Below are 21,768 nucleotides of genomic sequence, written 5' to 3' on the forward strand. Positions count from 1 at the left end.
TGTCCGGGCTCCGTGCGGTCGGGGGTGGGTGGGGGGGCAGTCCTCCGGAGAAGCCGTGTAGGCTACGTATCACAGATTCCGGGCTCCCTCGGTTGGCGATGCGCGGAGAGCTGCGGGGGGGGGGGGGGGTAATTCAGCAAAGCGGGGTTAAAACGGGCACACCTTGTGGGGGGGGAGAGCAAAGACCAACAGAGACCTTACTGCACATTTTTGAGCCATTGCACCGATTCCTGGGTAATAAATCTGCTCTCTTACCGTTTGGCATCGGGGTTATTTTAGGTTGCATCCCCCCCCATCTGAGGAATTTTGGGGCGCCTGGCCATCGGCTTTCATCCACGTTAACGCCACTTCAAGCACGGGGAGGGTTCATGCGCGGAAGATGTAAGACAAAGACACCAGCATACGGTGATCTCGAGGAACAGATACTCCTAAATAATTCAACACTGAGGATATTATCAAGTCCGTCTTGTTTGTTTTCTTCCTCCTTTGCGTAGAAGTCGGCAGTGATGCGACTGAGGAGGACCGCGCGCAGGATGCTGCACAGAAAGAAAAAAAAAAAAACCTTTTTCTAACCGTCAAGTCAACCTCCCCGCTCCCACGGAAAGCCCGTTCACGCACATTCTCTTTCACCCGTCGCACGTTGCGAGATTCAAAGTGAGATGCAATTGAGGAGACCGCACGAGACCACGAGCAGATAGCGGCGGTTCAAGAGGCGCAGCGGCGGCGGCAGCATCCTCCGGTGAAGGTGCGGACGATGCTTCGGCAAAGGCGGCAGCAAAGAAATACGTCCTGCGTCCTCGTTCTCCTTCATCATGTGTGCTCCTCATTCAGTCAGCGCGTGGTGCAGCGGCTTCTTTTCCTTTCTTCCATGTTATCCTGCACGCGCTTCTTGTTCGTAGTGCGTTGTTATTTCCTCTAATTCTCCCACACGGCGCTTAATAATAAGGGTGGCGGGGACAAAACGTGGAGTGGATCCGGTGACGTTTTACTTTCACAGCAGGTCAAAGGGGGTGAGGGGTGTTTCCCTCCTGCCAGCCAATTATCTACAATTAGAGATCATTCAAATGTTTCACACTGGTTCCCACAGTGGGGCTCTTTAGTCCAGTCTTTAGGGTGATTTTTTTTTTCTGTTACAGAATAAAAACGTGTTTTATCGTTAATTGCACTGCTATTCCACTCCCCAGAGTTGAGCTTAGTGGGGTAATGTTACTCTCTTTATGTCACCATCCTCACAAAGCCTGTATAGACATTAACCCAATTATGCAGAATATAGAATCTTCTTCATATAGGAGACATCTCATCAGATTAAGGTGCATGCAGGGAAGAGTTTGACAGCATCCGGTACGACACCCCGCTGGTTTCTCCTTATCCCCTGAGGGAATTTATCTTGTGAAATGAATGAGTGGTGAATATATTATTGACATGCCGCAGTATAGAGATACTACAAGTAAAAGTACTGTATTCTTCATTTTATTTAAGCACAGCATGCAAGTATTAACAGCAAACAAATGTATTGCAAAGAAGTGAAGTGTCAAATCATTGCTGCAGCATTTTATTGTACACTAGATATTAGCAATTCTATGAATATAGAGAATACAAAGTTTATACATTCCCTCTGATAAAATAAATAACTTTTACACAAAAGACATTCAAAGATCACATCACAGCATGTCATCACCGTATATAGCAAAATAGCCATAGACAGTAGTTTTATCATTAAAGCCCCCGTATGTAGAATAACTCAATAATAATCCACATTGTCACATTTTTGGGGGGAGGTTCATGTCACTGCAGTAACCTGTGTGTGTGTGTGGCACATATTTATTGTAGCTCTATCTCAGATGGCTTCAATGTTCTTCACGTGTTTTGTGTCCTTGGTGCATGAGGCAGGACTCAACACTAGCTTTTAAAAATCGTTGCAAGGCGAGCAACCAGGAATCAGCTTCTGGTTGTGGAAACTGAAAATAGAATTGCCAGTTTTAGTCACCACAGATGCCTGAGCGCACACGAGTTAACGCACTCGGTTTTACTTTAACAGCAACAGCTAAATATCCCTAGTGGAACAAATATTAACACAACATTTATGTTGGGGTGCAGGTTTGCTATATTTTGTCCTTTGCTGCCCCTATTTTTTTATGTTTTTATGTAAAGAAAAAAAAGGTTCAAGAATTGGCACATTTCTCAAAATGGACGGTTTAACACAGCCAAAACCAAGGAGCTCCTTACTGACTCCCGTTACATGTCAAACCCCAAAAGACCCCGTCACCACCACCAACTCCTTAAAATTCCTCGAAACACACATTAGCAATAACCTGAAGTGGAAACCTAACACTGAACACATCATTGCAAAAGCTTTGTTTGTTTCTCTCAGAGAGCTTAAATAGTACCGCAACAACTTCTCGTTGTGTTCTACCCAGCCCTCATTGAGTCCATCATCACATCCTCTCTTACCGCACAGTCAAACATGGAAAGTAACTACTGCAGATCGTGAACAAGGCCTTCAGTACGATAGGCAAACCTCTGCCCACAGTTGGATCTCTACATACTCCGAGCAAAGAAATCAAAGGATCTTCAGGATTTGTTGCGGGAGTCTTGTGACGGCAAAGAGAGGAGTTTTATTCTCTGGTGTCCAAGGTAGAAGGACAATGCATTCACCAGTTTGGATCTTAAGGTGTGTTTCGTCTGTTCTTCACACATGGGGCCTACTCCTGCACGGTGGGCCAAGAATAGACCCCTGTGGTTCTCCATTTCTGAAAGCACACAGGATCTATAGCGGAGAAAGAATCACGTGTTGGCGATGTAGGTATATTGTTGAACTGATGTGGTGAAACACTTCACAGTACTTTATTTCACAGCTTTGAAAGGTGCGACTTTGTGCAGAAATGGGTCACCCAGATAACTGGGATGAATCAAGGAGCTCGGTACCTCTGTAGCTTACTGACAGACATGCTATCTCTGATCTGCAGGCAACCCAGGAGGAAAGAGACTGAGAGTGTGTGTGAGAGAGAGAGAGAGAAAGTGTGAGGGAAAGAAAGGTATAGCGAGATCAAAACCAGTGCTAGATTGTGTGAGATGAATCGAGAGACAAACAGAAAGAAACATCAAGGGAGGAGGAGAGAGAGAGAGAGACGCACACAAGGAGGCAGAGATACAGAGAGAAAAAGGGGAAAAAGAGAGTTTTAGAAAAGGTGGGAGGAGAGCGCACACACTGGGGAGGAATCAAAATTCAAAAGGGAGAAAAGCAAGTAGAGATGCAGGAGAGAACAAAAGAGTGAAATGTATGAGGGAGAGAATGTGTGACAGCAGCACAGAAGACAACAAGGTAAAAAAGTAGATTTGAACCTAAAAAAATGCACAAACTCTGAGGCTGCTTGTGTTCTGGGGATGCAATCAATTGAATTGTGATGTGTTTAAATGTGTTTGCTTTATCTGTCTATAGCTTTGAAGCGGCACTGTATTTTCCAAAGAACACATGCACATCCAGAGCAGTTTAACTGCTACTGGTGGTAGTTCAACGTTAAATGAACTCTGCAAAGTTCAGTTCAATATATAGAAAAGTTTCAAAAGCTCTTTTACATATAAATACACACATCACAAAATATGCATTCATTGGTGCTAAACCAATTACTGGACCGTGTCGATATATCTGCCGATATATATCTGTGTCTGTATTAGCGGTGGAACGTAACGTGTGTTTATCCTGAACCGTTCAGTACAGGTAGTTCGGTTCAATCCATGACTTCTGTTCGGTGTGCCCTGTGACCCAAACTGTCAAAATAGTCGAATATTGTCTTCTACTCGCACATTTGGGAAAAGCGTGAGTTTTACCCAGAAAGTTTTGGCAAGCACCAGCTGATTTATTTCCAAATATATAAGTATGTAGAAATAAATACGATCAAATGAGGTCGGGTTTGTCTGTGGATACACTTCAAACATTGAATTGATGACGGCATGACGCAAATTTGTCAATTAGTGGAACGAAACAAAAGACAATGTTTATGTTATGAGTTTATGTTTTTAAAAATCATCAGATTTGTTTTTTTTAACCTAAATAATGATATCAGTGTGAGTCAGGCTACTGCATACATCAAGGCATGTTTATACGCAAGTTCTATATTTCAACACTGCAGATCTAGAGCATGGTCTTACTTTTGCATTCAGACTTTATTGTAGGAGTACTCCTGTCTCCTTTGTTTACTCCTGTCCACATGTCTAAGTGTCCTTGAGGAAACCACTCAGCCCCAAATAGCTCCGTTTGTGAGAGTGCTTTGGACAAACGAAGACAAAATTGTATTTTGTACGAGCAGTATTTTGAATGACAGAACAAGGGGAGAATACAGTATATTTGGAATAACTGATCAAACAGCTGCTCGAAAAGACAAATGGCTGGAAGACAAGTTTATAGGCTTTCTTGTTTCTTGTTTCCATGTTCACTAACTTCAAGGCACACGTTAAGCAGTGGAAACCCCCCTTTGGTTCCCGCGATATTGTGCCAACAGATGAGATGGATAAGATTGTTTACTGACCTCTAAAGAACTTCATATCGCTGCAAAAACAGAAAGAAACCTTTTATAAATAGCTGGAAATAATTCCATATTTGTGTTATTAACATCTTAAGCGACAAGGTGAATGATCAGTTTTGTATTCCTACAGTCTGTAATGCAAAATATGGTTCATAATTATTACCATGAGCCACCACTTGCATTAATATTTGACTTGGAAAGCATTTTTAGCTTCACGTCCATTGCACACGTAGCCTCCCAGTAGACTAAACACAAGAATACTGACCTGGGAGTGAAAACAGCAGGATTCTGTAAACAAAAGTTCACCCAAGAAATAAAAACGACCTCCACAGCCGTGCTCCACCTTTAACAGGGTTTATCTGATGATGATCCTTTATGAAAAGTGTGTCAAAAAAGGGAGAGTTTTGGTCAGTGTGTCAGCTTTTGTACATGGAATAAACTGATTTCTTTTAACATCTTAAATATTTTTTGTCCGTGTGCGGGCAATTCTTTCATGTAATGAGACTACATTAGTGTCGCTGACACTATGTCCTTGTCTTAAAACCTTGTGTGTGTGTGTGTGTGTGTGTGTGTGTGTTTGACCCGTCCTGTTGAACAGAGCTCTAATCATCCAGAATGACTGAAGACGTGGGTGCGCGGGGGCCTCCGATAGCCCAAACAGGAAGTTCCATTAAGTTCCACCACGGGGCAGGGAAGAACTGGGAGAGTGGAGAACAAAGTCAGCAGGATGATTAGAAGTGGGAGCGATGGGGGATTTCACGAGATTATCCTATAAATAGTGTGGCGAAGTTTCTTTAGTCATCATCACCAGCATGTAACTCTGGCACGCGAGCGATAAAGCTGTTCGGAAAAATGAGCCCTGGGCTTGTACCTCTGCACGAGCTAATGACATTCTCCACAAGACTTTACCAGTTGCTGAGTAGGATTCGAGTGTGATGAAGTTAATCACTGCACAGTGGAGAGGAAAGAAATTTATCCGAAACTGCGGCTCCGTCTTTCACAAAAAGCTTGTTTCCTTTATGCAGTGGTACAGCTATCGGTCCAGTGGGAGTCTATTGGGACCCCAGCTGGCCTCGGCAGGATGCAAAGACAAATTGACCTTCACGTTGGATTGAGCGGAGGGTGTTTGCGGCACATGGCAGTGATGTGGCACGCTTCTGATAAGCTCAGCCAGAGATCCCAGGAGCATGAAGAACCCACCTACATGCCCCCGTCTGAAACAGAGCCCCGTCATGGTGCGATTGTTCACCAGTGGCTTCACGGTCACCATGATGGAAGGATGACATTCTAATCACACATCTAAACAACACAGTTCTCCATGAAATGGCCGTCTATGCTCTGTAACAGGGGAAACACTTTCCATGACTCCCATGACTTTAATGCACTATAAACATACTTATAATGCGTTATAACCCGCTTGTAGCACTCATACAAAATCTGAATGCTTTTTAACAAGTATCTTAACACAACATGAAGCATTTTATAATGACTTATAAGGTCAAGTATCATAATATTTCATAATCGACAGCCACTCAGACATTTCTTTACAGGATCATACAGTAGTTATTAGAATTTCCATAGTTGTAATACATTATATTTTTATAATGCATTATAAGTTAACCCAAGTAGTCATTATTTGCTTTGAGTAAAGTGAAAAAATATAAAATCTATGCAGTTACTTTGTTTACTTTACGTATTACACCATAATGTGTTACTATTATTGAGTGCTTATAACCATAATCTTAAAGTGGCATAAACAGATAACAGATTATAAGTATGTTATTAATGCATTATAGACAGGCGTCATAGGAAGTGTTTCAACTATTATTCTGCCATGGTGGCATATTCCTGTAAACATTGCTCATCAGTCAGTAAACTATAAATCACTGAACATTTTCAAACGCATGCTGCAAAGTTTTCATTTCCATTCAGGCAAAGGCAGGTAGAGTGGACAAAAACTGCACTCCTGTAAAAGTACTGTTGCATTATAACAGCAGGTACTTGGGTAGAAGTACAAGTAATCATCAATATAACTAGTTGTGTGAGTATAACAGTATAACAGAGAGTATAACAGTATTAACAATAGAAAGTACTTGAGTAGTGAATAACTTCTTCACACGGTAAAGAAAAAACACATTGGCACACCGCTGTGTTGTTCCCACTTCTTTTATTGTTGTGTGGACATGACGGACATTGTTTCTCTATAGATGATCATCTAGAGGTAAAGTAAAAAAATATATATAAACACACAATATCCCAGTCTGTGTCTATAAAGGGTGACCACAAAATGTAAATATTCCAGACATTTTTGGGGCAGCGTGTAAATCGTTGAACATACAAATCACTCTGTTCAGCCCAATTTAATTTGAAACCTCACACACCGACATCTGAACTGCTAAGCAAACCGTATCAATTTTATAAAAAGCACTTATACAATACGTTATTTTGTTGCCATGTAATGATAACAAAAGAGATAAATGAACAAAAACACTTCAGAGTTTGGCGCCACTGCAATTGAAATAACACATTTTTGGTTTCTAGCCAGCATAAAAGAGAAAAAACGGTCAATTGTCCTCATGTCTCTTGTTTTGTGCGTGTAACCATGTCACCTGGAGTAGAGCAGATGCCGAACTGATACGAGACTTTGATCAACGTTAATTGTTGGCAAACTGATTGAAAAGGGCTTGAAGCTGAATGTTGTGGGCGATGAGCGACCATCGCTGAGCCTCCTTGCCACCCGAGACGGTCAAGTAAAACAGCCTCCGCACGTGAGGCCAGGGCCCCTCGCTCCCCTTTGGCAGTGTGCAACAAAGAAAACTACGCAAACCATCAAATCTGTCTGATGTCAAAACACTTCTACATGTGATATCGGGCTGTATAAACAAAAAAAGACTCGACTTTGAGACCGGATATCTAACACGCAACCTTTTTTGGCCCCTTCTTTCTACTGTGGGTCGGGGACCGGGACGTACAGTTTGGATCGTATCCGCTGCAGCATGGTTTCGGGCCCATGGGGGTTTTGACGGCTCGTTGGGTTTCTTGGCTCTAATTTAAGCTGTCCTACTTCCCATCATGCCTCGGGGCTTTAGGGGAATCAGAGCCAGCGATGTACTTCTTCGACGTCGCTTTTGTAACTTTGCCTACAGCCAGTGTCACTCTTGCTTGGTGACTGTTTAGAAAGTTCGGAGTAGTACGGTGGTAAGGTTGCAAAAACAATGTATTGAGACATGGGTAGTAGAAGTAATACTACACATTATGTGTTTTGGGGTAATTAATGTCATTAATAACACTGGGTGACACTGGTCTGCGTGGATTGTTCTAAGTCAGAAACACCGACCAGGAGCAGTACCGTGTGTGCTCAGAAGAACTTTTACTGCAGATGAATCGTTACACGAGCCAGCTGGGCCTTTGTGAAACCAGATGTGGCCCATCAGGGCAGCATTCAACTATGGTGGTAGTCTAATTGTTATTACTATTATGATTATGGTGTTTTGGTAATCTGGGAAAAGCTGATTTGAGGGGAAACAAGGAATCGGTCAGGAACAGCGTTGGAGGGACCCGCAGCTTTCCTCAAGTGCCAAAGAATCATTCAGGTATCGCTGATATCAATCAGCTTCACCTACTTTGATAATACTGTCCGGTTCAGATTTAACATTTCGTTGAATTATTTTTTTGTTGAATTGGCATCCTCCTGTTTTTTATTCTACTTGTGAGAAGAAGAAAAAAGAAAAAGAGGCTGATTTCACAGCTTTTTTCCCTCCATTACGACCACATAAGAACAGGTGTAGATCAGAAACCACATTCGACTGAATCGACATAAGCTGGTCCAGCTTTGACGAGTAGAAGTACCATATTTTGAGCTACACTTGGTTGTACGTGGTCTAGCGGTGACCTTGCCCGTTTTTTTTACCTGATTTCAGAAACAAAAAGAAAAGGTTTTACAAAGTTGCAACGGAACTTTACATCTCTGAAGTCCAGGTTTGACTAATTCAAATACAGTATCTAGATCTACTCCTGGTCTAATGCGGTTTGGATGGAGCAAAAGAAAGGAAATTGACCATTTTTTCTCCCGATTTTCAAATTTTAAGTTGAGGCATTTGATATTATGTCCTGTATCCATTTCACAACTTCAAGTGGTGTAACAACAGCAAATCTGATGACAAATTCAAAACAAGTGCCCATTTACTTTTTTCATAATACCCCCATTTGGCAGCTGCTTCAGCATCATCAGACACACTCAAACCTAACCTGCTCACAAGCCATTGAACTCTTTAGTTATTCACATTCAAGTAGCTTTCCAGAGCTAACATTAACTCTTTGGTAAAGAGGCACAAGGGGCCACACAATAAAAGTGTCGGTCTGTGTGGTTGGACCTTCTCATATGGGGGTTGCTCTTCCTCAGCCTGTGAAGCAGAATTTGCTTCAGGAGGGAGCTCCTCTCTTGGCACCTACACCTTCTTCTTCTTCTTGTTCCCCTCCGCAGTTCAGCTGTCGAACCTCCGAAGTCTCCTCAACCTGATATCCTCAGCTGTCGCCTCCTCAGAGAGGCGGAACCCGTAGGGAGGTGGATCTCGTCTCTGGCTGGTTTGTCCTGCAAAATTAGATTTACAGACTTTAGATTTGAGTCGACTCTTCTCTGGGGTGGCTTTTAATCGGCAGCTTCTAGAATTCAGTGTCACCACACAACCTCCCTTACCTCCGTGATTCAGACTGTTCCTGATGGCCGCCTCTATCTGCTCCTCCTCCGTCAGTCCACCTGTATAAGACGGTGTACGACTCGTTGTGTGATCTGGTGGAGACTGATGGTATCCAGAGTATCCTCCACCAGTGCCACTGTAGCCTGCAGACACACACACACACACACACACACACATTCAAATTTAAGAAAACACGTTAAAAAGGTTGAGGCTGGTGTATTCCATAGTCCTGTTAATGTCAACAAATTCTCTGAAAAGACCAAAATCAGCAATGTGAGTCTGTCTCGAAATACTTTCTGATTCAGCCTTTAAAAAACGAGTCACTACTATATAGCGAATAATTTAATTTAATTATGGAAAAAGCCTATTAGGTACCTGAAAAGCCTGAAGAGCTGTAGTACGCATTGGACCGGGAGTTATGTCCATTCGAGGTCACAAACCCTGGTGAAAATGTAGACAAGCAGACAATGTCAGTGCAAACAGAAGTGTTGTTGATGTGCATTTAGATTTGTATCTGGATTAATACAAACAAACACATGGTGTAGAAGCTATCTCCAGTGTCAGATCTATTTCTATTCACACACGTTAAGTCACTTAGCAAACCTGTACTGATTGTTACTGCACAGGAGAACCACCATGACGCTAGTATATGACCTGAATCACATTTAATTATTACTTTTTAAAGCTTGAGGATTTTCTTTTCAAGAAAAACTATCTTTAGACTTTTTTTTTAAAGATCATACAGTCATACACCTTTTAACAGGTTACAAGAACCTACGGTTATAGAAATGCAGTCAGCACATACACAAGTGTAAACAACTCGTGAATAAACACACACACACACTTATTTCTGACCTGCACATCTCTTCATGATGGCCTTCAGTGGTCCAGCAGTGTAGAGCAGACCCACCAGGATACCGGCCAGGTGACCAACGAAAGAGGTCCTGAAGAAGCGGAGCACAGATTCATTCCTAACTAATGAGACACTGCCACCTGGTGGACACGTTCAATCATAACATCTGACAGCATGTAGAAAAGGGGAAACTTTACTAACAGAAGCTGTGTTCTAAACATGTGCTACATATTTCTATTTACTCCTAAAATATAGTTTCCATTTTTTTAATTGCTCCAAACATAGTTTGAACATATATTTTCTTTTGAACTCCTGACAGATGTTTGAAGTTGGAATCGGCTTCCTTGGCCCAAGCCTGAATCCTCTGATGAAATGTTTAGGGAGTTGTTTTAAAAGTTGCAGAGCGTACCAACAGCTGTACAGCTGTACGGTATACAACAGGCTTGTCATACTATAGCAAATATATAGAGAGCAACTTGAACATTTGTGAACTGGTCCTTTAAGCGTGAGTCATCCCATTGAAAACAGAAGAATTAACCCCGTCAGTGCTGGTGCCCTGCTACCCGCACCAAGAGGGTTCACGCTAGTATCTCTGCAGTATATCTGCCCGGTGAATCCTGGTGAATTTTTAATGCAATCGTGTCCGATTGGGAACTCACCCAGGGGATGTGATGTGGATCAGCACTAGCTCCACCCAGCTAACATAGCGATTAGACACAGGGAAGCCCATCACAGAGCTCACACCTCCAGGGTGGTAATGGTTACTGAGCACCTTCAGAGCAAACAGGACACCTAGAAGCATCAGACATATTTACAAAGATGAATCAATGATTAATCAATGAGGTAATTTTACCACTGGGAGACTACAGCAGTCGGCCGGGAGATACTTTACATCGGCTGGTGTAAACTGCAAAGCATCTTCACAGAAGAAGGAATGGAATAACATGCAACAATAAAAAACTAATATCAATAAACGCACACTTTGGATGCAGCCAAAAATGAGAGAATGCAAACAGGGAGCTTAGAGAAAAAAAAAAAAAAAAAGTAATTATCAATAAATACATACTTCCCTGTATTTATTTGACTTTACTTTTAGGAAAAGTGTATTTTAATGTGTATTCCATGTTGTACCAGTAGAGCTACATAAAAAAGTCCAATCTTCTATACCAGTGTACATCTTTTGAGAGTTTTGTAGACGAGTCTGTACCTGAGAAGCCAACAGCACAGGCCATGCTGTAGGACTGGTCCTGGGTGAGCTCTGTCAACAGTGCCTCCAACACCAGATAGACCAATCCGGTGAGCAGCGAGAAGACCGACAGCAGGTAGAGGAACCAGGGGCCGCCCAGCCGTCGCTCCAGCTTGGTGCCTTTCCAGAGGAAGGACGCCATGTTGAAGTAGAGATGCCAATCATCCGCATGGTGCAGCGGGGACAGCAGAAGGCGGCGCCAGTCCTTGAACCAGTATGCCTGCTGAACACTCACACAGGCCTACGGGTTGGAAAGATAGTATTATTCATAATGATACAAATAATATCAAATAAATACAGTTCAAGGCAATGGTGCATGTCATTTCTGTAAGATGGTAAAGCCCGACAGTAAGAAGTCATTTATAATTATATTTGGACCCCGTTATCATTGGAGCTGCCATTTACTGTGATATAAGCCAAAGAAAAGCAGCAAGCTGTCCCATGAGATAAGTCGGACGCAGCAAGTTGTGTAGATGATAGTCTCTGTATGTGTGCCTTACCTGCATCAGTGGAGCTGCAGGGAACAGGTAAAGGTACACGTTGAGTCCCAAGACAGCCAGAGTGACTGGGGGGATGTTGTCCAGACCCATCTGAAACACCTGGGAGGCCAGAAGCATCAGGCCCAGATGGGATCCCCTGTGCCGGTTCCGCATTCCCAAAACAAACTGGGAAGATAAAAGTGTGAGATTATAATTCAGTCATTTCTGCCTTACTGGAAGAAAAAGATAGTGGAAGCCACCTGGGAAGATGAGCCTGGATGAGAGACTTCTGGATATCCCAATGTCAAAGCTGAAAACTAAAGGTAATTGTGCTTTAGCTGCTCCTCGACTCTGGAATCACCATCGCAAAAACTCAGAGAACACGAATCGCTCTTCTATATCGTCTTCTTGTAATGTCCATTTAAAAAAAAAAAAGAGCTACAAGATTACATTTTGGTTGCAGTAAATAGAACCAAGACCATGAGTAGGATTCACAAGTTATATAATATCTGCCAAAACCCTAAAGCTAAAATCAGAGCATCAAGTCTTAAATCTATGAATGCGTGTCATCAGGAATCACTTTTTAGAGTTGGTCCATTTACAAAGATTTAGTGACTCTGTGGCTTTGTGTTTGAGATAACACACACACACACACACACACACACACACTAGTCTGATCTAAAAGTGAGGTGTGCACACAAATATCGAGTAAAACCATGAGCAACAGTCAACTGACACGCAGGCATTTTGGGATCTGCCTAATTGTTTAATATAAATGAAACAAAGGGGCATTGTTTCAAAAAAGGTTTGCCATACTGACGTTACATACTCGTACTGCAATATTAGACAACACCAAAAGATGCTGTATGCTGATAGTGTATATATTATGCAGACATTATGTGACCCAAACTTCCCAGAGTCCTTCTTCAGAAAGAACTCTCTGCTAATACTAGGAGAACAGTTGTAGAGTTTTGATAAACTAGCTTCTGAGCAAAATGCTGAGCAGGGGAGACGACTGTCAATAGCCTCCCAAAGAAGTCTGTTATTATGAGCAAAACATAAACTTTTTAGAAAAAGAAACGAATAAAACTCCTCCGCAGACAAATGTATCAGCATCATTGGTGGCTTAAAATAAACTTACTGTGAGTTCAGTCGGTTGTCGCGAGGCTCGCACACCCCTTTTCCTCCTTCCGTGATGCTTTAGCTAATGCTAATGCTAACATTAACGTTAGCGTTAGATGGGTGTTTTAAAGTGTGTACATCGAGTCCGCTTCAAATGATTTAACCCTCCGAGGACGCTATCAATGTACGTGTACGTATATATATATATCGTAGTCACACGTCACCGGAAAGTGTTTCTTGATATGTCATAATTTCTAGCAGTTACTAGTAACTCCTCTGCAAAAGTTTGTGGCGTTGAGTCAGCTATCACGTGACAATAACAGAGCTACGTAGCTGGCGCAGGCGCATTACGGATTTCACTCTTGGGTTACTTATCTCAAGCTATGGATGGTCTCCAGGTGAGCGAGTCGTCAGCCTTCGCTTTGAGCCTGCACTACATTATTGTATTGATGATATGAAACAGTAAATGGAAACTTCAGATCAAGACAATCTCCTAAAGAGTAATGATGGGTGGGTTGATAGATAGATAGATAGATAGATAGACAGATAGATAGACATCTAATTTCCTCACCAGAATGACAGATTGTGAATATAAGTTATTGTATCGTAAAATCTGTTGACATTATAAGAAACATAAACTGTGCATGACTGTGGATGATAGTCAACTCATACTGAGCACACAGATGTTTAAAGATACGAGATAAAGTATAGACCATTATTGAAATAAGGTTTTAGGTCAATTGTAATGGCTGATCAGCCTTCAACGTTGCAGCTGCAGCTTTTGTTTTCAACACTAGATTTCGCTTGATCACCCTAATGACGTCACGTTTGTAAAAACCCAAATCCTTCTGAATGAATAGATCTCTCGCCGGGTGCGGTGGCGCGCGCCTGTAATCCCAGTTACCGGGAGGCTGAGGCTGGAGGATCGTTTGAGCTCAGGAGCTCTGAGCTGCAGCGGATATGCAGATCGGGTGTCCGCACTAAATTCGGTATCGGTATGGTGGTCCTAGGGGAGCCTTGGACCACCAGGTCGTCTAAGGAGGGGTGCACCGGCCCAGGTCGGAGACGGAGCAGGTAAAAGCCCTCGTGCTGCTCAGTAGTGGGATCGCGCCTGTGAATAGACGCTGTAGTGCAGCCTGAGTAACACAGCGGGACCCAGTCTTTTTACACTCTTTATACTGTTCAACAGCTGATACTACAACAACAAGGTGTTTACATGGTACAGCAGCTTCATCACTGCTTATAGTTCCCACGAAAACATTCAGAAACCAGTTGTGTTTCTTTGTCCTACAGCGCCTCCACCTGGAGGAGAGGAATGATGAGCATCAATCACAGCATTCAGTGCAGCACCACAGATACAGCAAACTAACGGGGCTTTCTTTATGACATTCAATCAACGTGATGGAGAGGTGAAAAGTCACAAACAAACACTTTTCTTTTGCATTTTGCATATTGATAAAAAGAAGCCACGGACGTGAAATATGTAGCTTCAATCATTAGAAGACCTCTTACATTTCAATCATCTCTTTTTCTCAGTTCATCATGTTTTCCTCATTATTTCATGGGTTTCCTCATCTTTACCAGAGACCAGATTCCTGCTGTATTTTCAGGGTCAAACTATGTTTTGTAGTTGCTGTAATCTGGATTTTATCACATAAATCAAGGATCATATTCAGAGGGACGTCTGTGCTGTGTGAACTCGAAAATAACTTTGATTAAACTATATCACAAACTGTATTGCATCAAACAATCTTATCGAAAACTTGATTGTTGCTGAGTACATGGATAAATAAATATGAAACTGCATGTAGTCATCTACTGTTGCTAACATGCGGTCATTCTACTGCCTTGACTTTTTATTTTGAAATATTCTTACTTCCGGGTTACCTGCCTTCAACGTTGCAGTTGCAGATTTTGTTTTCATCACTAGATTCCGCTTGATCACCCTAATGACGTGACGTTTGTAAAAACCCAAATCCTTCTGAATGAATAGATCTCTCGCCGGGTGCGGTGGCGCGCGCCTGTAATCCCAGTTACCGGGAGGCTGAGGCTGGAGGATCGTTTGAGCTCAGGAGCTCTGAGCTGCAGCGGATATGCAGATCGGGTGTCCGCACTAAGTTCGGTATCGGTATGGTGGTCCTAGGGGAGCCTTGGACCACCAGGTCGTCTAAGGAGGGATGCACCGGCCCAGGTCGGAGACGGAGCAGGTCAAAGCCCTCGTGCCGCTCAGTAGTGGGATCGCGCCTGTGAATAGACGCTGTAGTGCAGCCTGAGTAACACAGCGGGACCCAGTCTTTTTACACTCTTTATACTGTTCAACAAACAGCTGATACTACAACAACAAGGTGTTTACATGGCACAGCAGCTTCATCACTGCTTATAGTTCCCACGAAAACATTCAGAAACCAGTTGTGTTTCTTTGTCCTACAGCGCCTCCACCTGGAGGAGAGGAATGATGAGCATCAATCACAGCATTCAGTGCAGCACCACAGATACAGCAAACTAACGGGGCTTTCTTTATGACATTCAATCAACGTGATGGAGAGGTGAAAAGTCACAAACAAACACTTTTCTTTTGCATTTTGCATATTGATAAAAAGAAGCCACGGACGTGAAATATGTAGCTTCAATCATTAGAAGACCTCTTACATTTCAATCATCTCTTTTTCTCAGTTCATCATGTTTTCCTCATTATTTCATGGGTTTCCTCATCTTTACCAGAGACCAGATTCCTGCTGTATTTTCAGGGTCAAACTATGTTTTGTAGTTGCTGTAATCTGGATTTTATCACATAAATCAAGGATCATATTCAGAGGGACGTCTGTGCTGTGTGAACTCGAAAATAACTTTGATTAAACTATATCACAAACTGTATTGCATCAAACAATCTTATCGAAAACTTGATTGTTGCTGAGTACATGGATAAATAAATATGAAACTGCATGTAGTCATCTACTGTTGCTAACATGCGGTCATTCTACTGCCTTGACTTTTTATTTTGAAATATTCTTACTTCCGGGTTACCTGCCTTCAACGTTGCAGTTGCAGATTTTGTTTTCATCACTAGATTCCGCTTGATCACCCTAATGACGTGACGTTTGTAAAAACCCAAATCCTTCTGAATGAATAGATCTCTCGCCGGGTGCGGTGGCGCGCGCCTGTAATCCCAGTTACCGGGAGGCTGAGGCTGGAGGATCGTTTGAGCTCAGGAGCTCTGAGCTGCAGCGGATATGCAGATCGGGTGTCCGCACTAAGTTCGGTATCGGTATGGTGGTCCTAGGGGAGCCTTGGACCACCAGGTCGTCTAAGGAGGGATGCACCGGCCCAGGTCGGAGACGGAGCAGGTCAAAGCCCTCGTGCCGCTCAGTAGTGGGATCGCGCCTGTGAATAGACGCTGTAGTGCAGCCTGAGTAACACAGCGGGACCCAGTCTTTTTACACTCTTTATACTGTTCAACAAACAGCTGATACTACAACAACAAGGTGTTTACATGGCACAGCAGCTTCATCACTGCTTATAGTTCCCACGAAAACATTCAGAAACCAGTTGTGTTTCTTTGTCCTACAGCGCCTCCACCTGGAGGAGAGGAATGATGAGCATCAATCACAGCATTCAGTGCAGCACCACAGATACAGCAAACTAACGGGGCTTTCTTTATGACATTCAATCAACGTGATGGAGAGGTGAAAAGTCACAAACAAACACTTTTCTTTTGCATTTTGCATATTGATAAAAAGAAGCCACGGACGTGAAATATGTAGCTTCAATCATTAGAAGACCTCTTACATTTCAATCATCTCTTTTTCTCAGTTCATCATGTTTTCCTCATTATTTCATGGGTTTCCTCATCTTTACCAGAGACCAGATTCCTGCTGTATTTTCAGGGTCAAACTATGTTTTGTAGTTGCTGTAATCTGGATTTTATCACATAAATCAAGGATCATATTCAGAGGGACGTCTGTGCTGTGTGAACTCGAAAATAACTTTGATTAAACTATATCACAAACTGTATTGCATCAAACAATCTTATCGAAAACTTGATTGTTGCTGAGTACATGGATAAATAAATATGAAACTGCATGTAGTCATCTACTGTTGCTAACATGCGGTCATTCTACTGCCTTGACTTTTTATTTTGAAATATTCTTACTTCCGGGTTACCTGCCTTCAACGTTGCAGTTGCAGATTTTGTTTTCATCACTAGATTCCGCTTGATCACCCTAATGACGTGACGTTTGTAAAAACCCAAATCCTTCTGAATGAATAGATCTCTCGCCGGGTGCGGTGGCGCGCGCCTGTAATCCCAGTTACCGGGAGGCTGAGGCTGGAGGATCGTTTGAGCTCAGGAGCTCTGAGCTGCAGCGGATATGCAGATCGGGTCTCCGCACTAAGTTCGGTATCGGTATGGTGGTCCTGGGGGAGCCCGGGACCACCAGGTCGTCTAAGGAGGGGTGCACCGGCCCAGGTCGGAGACGGAGCAGGTCAAAGCCCTCGTGCCGCTCAGTAGTGGGATCGCGCCTGTGAATAGACGCTGTAGTGCAGCCTGAGTAACACAGCGGGACCCAGTCTTTTTACACTCTTTATACTGTTCAACAAACAGCTGATACTACAACAACAAGGTGTTTACATGGCACAGCAGCTTCATCACTGCTTATAGTTCCCACGAAAACATTCAGAAGCCAGTTGTGTTTCTTTGTCCTACAGCGCCTCCACCTGGAGGAGAGGAATGATGAGCATCAATCACAGCATTCAGTGCAGCACCACAGATACAGCAAACTAACGGGGCTTTCTTTATGACATTCAATCAACGTGATGGAGAGGTGAAAAGTCACAAACAAACACTTTTCTTTTGCATTTTGCATATTGATAAAAAGAAGCCACGGACGTGAAATATGTAGCTTCAATCATTAGAAGACCTCTTACATTTCAATCATCTCTTTTTCTCAGTTCATCATGTTTTCCTCATTATTTCATGGGTTTCCTCATCTTTACCAGAGACCAGATTCCTGCTGTATTTTCAGGGTCAAACTATGTTTTGTAGTTGCTGTAATCTGGATTTTATCACATAAATCAAGGATCATATTCAGAGGGACGTCTGTGCTGTGTGAACTCGAAAATAACTTTGATTAAACTATATCACAAACTGTATTGCATCAAACAATCTTATCGAAAACTTGATTGTTGCTGAGTACATGGATAAATAAATATGAAACTGCATGTAGTCATCTACTGTTGCTAACATGCGGTCATTCTACTGCCTTGACTTTTTATTTTGAAATATTCTTACTTCCGGGTTACCTGCCTTCAACGTTGCAGTTGCAGATTTTGTTTTCATCGCTAGATTCCGCTTGATCACCCTAATGACGTGACGTTTGTAAAAACCCAAATCCTTCTGAATGAATAGATCTCTCGCCGGGTGCGGTGGCGCGCGCCTGTAATCCCAGTTACCGGGAGGCTGAGGCTGGAGGATCGTTTGAGCTCAGGAGCTCTGAGCTGCAGCGGATATGCAGATCGGGTGTCCGCACTAAGTTCGGTATCGGTATGGTGGTCCTAGGGGAGCCTTGGACCACCAGGTCGTCTAAGGAGGGGTGCACCGGCCCAGGTCGGAGACGGAGCAGGTCAAAGCCCTCGTGCCGCTCAGTAGTGGGATCGCGCCTGTGAATAGACGCTGTAGTGCAGCCTGAGTAACACAGCGGGACCCAGTCTTTTTACACTCTTTATACTGTTCAACAAACAGCTGATACTACAACAACAAGGTGTTTACATGGTACAGCAGCTTCATCACTGCTTATAGTTCCCACGAAAACATTCAGAAACCAGTTGTGTTTCTTTGTCCTACAGCGCCTCCACCTGGAGGAGAGGAATGATGAGCATCAATCACAGCATTCAGTGCAGCACCACAGATACAGCAAACTAACGGGGCTTTCTTTATGACATTCAATCAACGTGATGGAGAGGTGAAAAGTCACAAACAAACACTTTTCTTTTGCATTTTGCATATTGATAAAAAGAAGCCACGGACGTGAAATATGTAGCTTCAATCATTAGAAGACCTCTTACATTTCAATCATCTCTTTTTCTCAGTTCATCATGTTTTCCTCATTATTTCATGGGTTTCCTCATCTTTACCAGAGACCAGATTCCTGCTGTATTTTCAGGGTCAAACTATGTTTTGTAGTTGCTGTAATCTGGATTTTATCACATAAATCAAGGATCATATTCAGAGGGACGTCTGTGCTGTGTGAACTCGAAAATAACTTTGATTAAACTATATCACAAACTGTATTGCATCAAACAATCTTATCGAAAACTTGATTGTTGCTGAGTACATGGATAAATAAATATGAAACTGCATGTAGTCATCTACTGTTGCTAACATGCGGTCATTCTACTGCCTTGACTTTTTATTTTGAAATATTCTTACTTCCGGGTTACCTGCCTTCAACGTTGCAGTTGCAGATTTTGTTTTCATCGCTAAATTCCGCTTGATCACCCTAATGACGTGACGTTTGTAAAAACCCAAATCCTTCTGAATGAATAGATCTCTCGCCGGGTGCGGTGGCGCGCGCCTGTAATCCCAGTTACCGGGAGGCTGAGGCTGGAGGATCGTTTGAGCTCAGGAGCTCTGAGCTGCAGCGGATATGCAGATCGGGTGTCCGCACTAAGTTCGGTATCGGTATGGTGGTCCTAGGGGAGCCTTGGACCACCAGGTCGTCTAAGGAGGGGTGCACCGGCCCAGGTCGGAGACGGAGCAGGTCAAAGCCCTCGTGCCGCTCAGTAGTGGGATCGCGCCTGTGAATAGACGCTGTAGTGCAGCCTGAGTAACACAGCGGGACCCAGTCTTTTTACACTCTTTATACTGTTCAACAAACAGCTGATACTACAACAACAAGGTGTTTACATGGTACAGCAGCTTCATCACTGCTTATAGTTCCCACGAAAACATTCAGAAACCAGTTGTGTTTCTTTGTCCTACAGCGCCTCCACCTGGAGGAGAGGAATGATGAGCATCAATCACAGCATTCAGTGCAGCACCACAGATACAGCAAACTAACGGGGCTTTCTTTATGACATTCAATCAACGTGATGGAGAGGTGAAAAGTCACAAACAAACACTTTTCTTTTGCATTTTGCATATTGATAAAAAGAAGCCACGGACGTGAAATATGTAGCTTCAATCATTAGAAGACCTCTTACATTTCAATCATCTCTTTTTCTCAGTTCATCATGTTTTCCTCATTATTTCATGGGTTTCCTCATCTTTACCAGAGACCAGATTCCTGCTGTATTTTCAGGGTCAAACTATGTTTTGTAGTTGCTGTAATCTGGATTTTATCACATAAATCAAGGATCATATTCAGAGGGACGTCTGTGCTGTGTGAACTCGAAAATAACATTGATTAAACTATATCACAAACTGTATTGCATCAAACAATCTTATCGAAAACTTGATTGTTGCTGAGTACATGGATAAATAAATATGAAACTGCATGTAGTCATCTACTGTTGCTAACATGCGGTCATTCTACTGCCTTGACTTTTTATTTTGAAATTTTCTTACTTCCGGGTTACCTGCCTTCAACGTTGCAGTTGCAGATTTTGTTTTCATCGCTAGATTCCGCTTGATCACCCTAATGACGTGACGTTTGTAAAAACCCAAATCCTTCTGAATGAATAGATCTCTCGCCGGGTGCGGTGGCGCGCGCCTGTAATCCCAGTTACCGGGAGGCTGAGGCTGGAGGATCGTTTGAGCTCAGGAGCTCTGAGCTGCAGCGGATATGCAGATCGGGTGTCCGCACTAAGTTCGGTATCGGTATGGTGGTCCTAGGGGAGCCTTGGACCACCAGGTCGTCTAAGGAGGGGTGCACCGGCCCAGGTCGGAGACGGAGCAGGTCAAAGCCCTCGTGCCGCTCAGTAGTGGGATCGCGCCTGTGAATAGACGCTGTAGTGCAGCCTGAGTAACACAGCGGGACCCAGTCTTTTTACACTCTTTATACTGTTCAACAAACAGCTGATACTACAACAACAAGGTGTTTACATGGTACAGCAGCTTCATCACTGCTTATAGTTCCCACGAAAACATTCAGAAACCAGTTGTGTTTCTTTGTCCTACAGCGCCTCCACCTGGAGGAGAGGAATGATGAGCATCAATCACAGCATTCAGTGCAGCACCACAGATACAGCAAACTAACGGGGCTTTCTTTATGACATTCAATCAACGTGATGGAGAGGTGAAAAGTCACAAACAAACACTTTTCTTTTGCATTTTGCATATTGATAAAAAGAAGCCACGGACGTGAAATATGTAGCTTCAATCATTAGAAGACCTCTTACATTTCAATCATCTCTTTTTCTCAGTTCATCATGTTTTCCTCATTATTTCATGGGTTTCCTCATCTTTACCAGAGACCAGATTCCTGCTGTATTTTCAGGGTCAAACTATGTTTTGTAGTTGCTGTAATCTGGATTTTATCACATAAATCAAGGATCATATTCAGAGGGACGTCTGTGCTGTGTGAACTCGAAAATAACTTTGATTAAACTATATCACAAACTGTATTGCATCAAACAATCTTATCGAAAACTTGATTGTTGCTGAGTACATGGATAAATAAATATGAAACTGCATGTAGTCATCTACTGTTGCTAACATGCGGTCATTCTACTGCCTTGACTTTTTATTTTGAAATATTCTTACTTCCGGGTTACCTGCCTTCAACGTTGCAGTTGCAGATTTTGTTTTCATCGCTAGATTCCGCTTGATCACCCTAATGACGTGACGTTTGTAAAAACCCAAATCCTTCTGAATGAATAGATCTCTCGCCGGGTGCGGTGGCGCGCGCCTGTA

General features: G+C 42.9%; 1 protein-coding gene across 2 annotated transcripts; it reads right to left on the minus strand.

Moving 5' to 3' along the window:
• Positions 1 to 6,673: 6,673 nt before the first annotated feature.
• rhbdd1 (rhomboid domain containing 1) lies at positions 6,674 to 13,239 on the minus strand. 2 transcript variants are annotated; one of them, XM_076100388.1, is made up of 8 exons: positions 12,940 to 13,239; positions 11,820 to 11,984; positions 11,281 to 11,560; positions 10,733 to 10,865; positions 10,076 to 10,164; positions 9,596 to 9,661; positions 9,220 to 9,363; positions 6,674 to 9,114 (listed from the first exon to the last, which is right to left on the minus strand). In XM_076100388.1, exons 2-8 carry the CDS (start codon positions 11,970 to 11,972, stop codon positions 9,008 to 9,010), a joined length of 972 nt encoding a protein of 323 aa, XP_075956503.1. In that variant the 5' UTR covers positions 11,973 to 11,984; positions 12,940 to 13,239; the 3' UTR covers positions 6,674 to 9,007. The 2 variants fall into 2 exon arrangements, with proteins under 2 accessions (XP_075956503.1, XP_075956504.1); XM_076100389.1 differs by lacking the exon at positions 12,940 to 13,239 and adding an exon at positions 12,059 to 12,855.
• Between the last annotated feature and the right edge of the window lie 8,529 nt (positions 13,240 to 21,768).

The sequence above is a fragment of the Anarhichas minor genome, unplaced genomic scaffold, assembly GCF_050575085.1.
Source record: "Anarhichas minor isolate MPS153535 unplaced genomic scaffold, ASM5057508v1 ptg000026l, whole genome shotgun sequence".
Taxonomy (NCBI): Eukaryota; Metazoa; Chordata; class Actinopteri; order Perciformes; family Anarhichadidae; genus Anarhichas; species Anarhichas minor.

Bases quoted from the DNA above. Each gene is read 5' to 3' on its own strand.
- rhbdd1 (XM_076100388.1), bottom strand. From the start codon at position 11,972: ATGCGGAACCGGCACAGGGGATCCCATCTGGGCCTGATGCTTCTGGCC. The intron at 9,662-10,075 runs GTCAGAAATAAG...CATTTTCACCAG, and splicing joins CATCATGAAGAGATGTGCAG to GGTTTGTGACCTCGAATGGA. The intron at 9,364-9,595 runs GTACCTAATAGG...GTGTGTCTGCAG, and splicing joins CAGCTCTTCAGGCTTTTCAG to GCTACAGTGGCACTGGTGGA.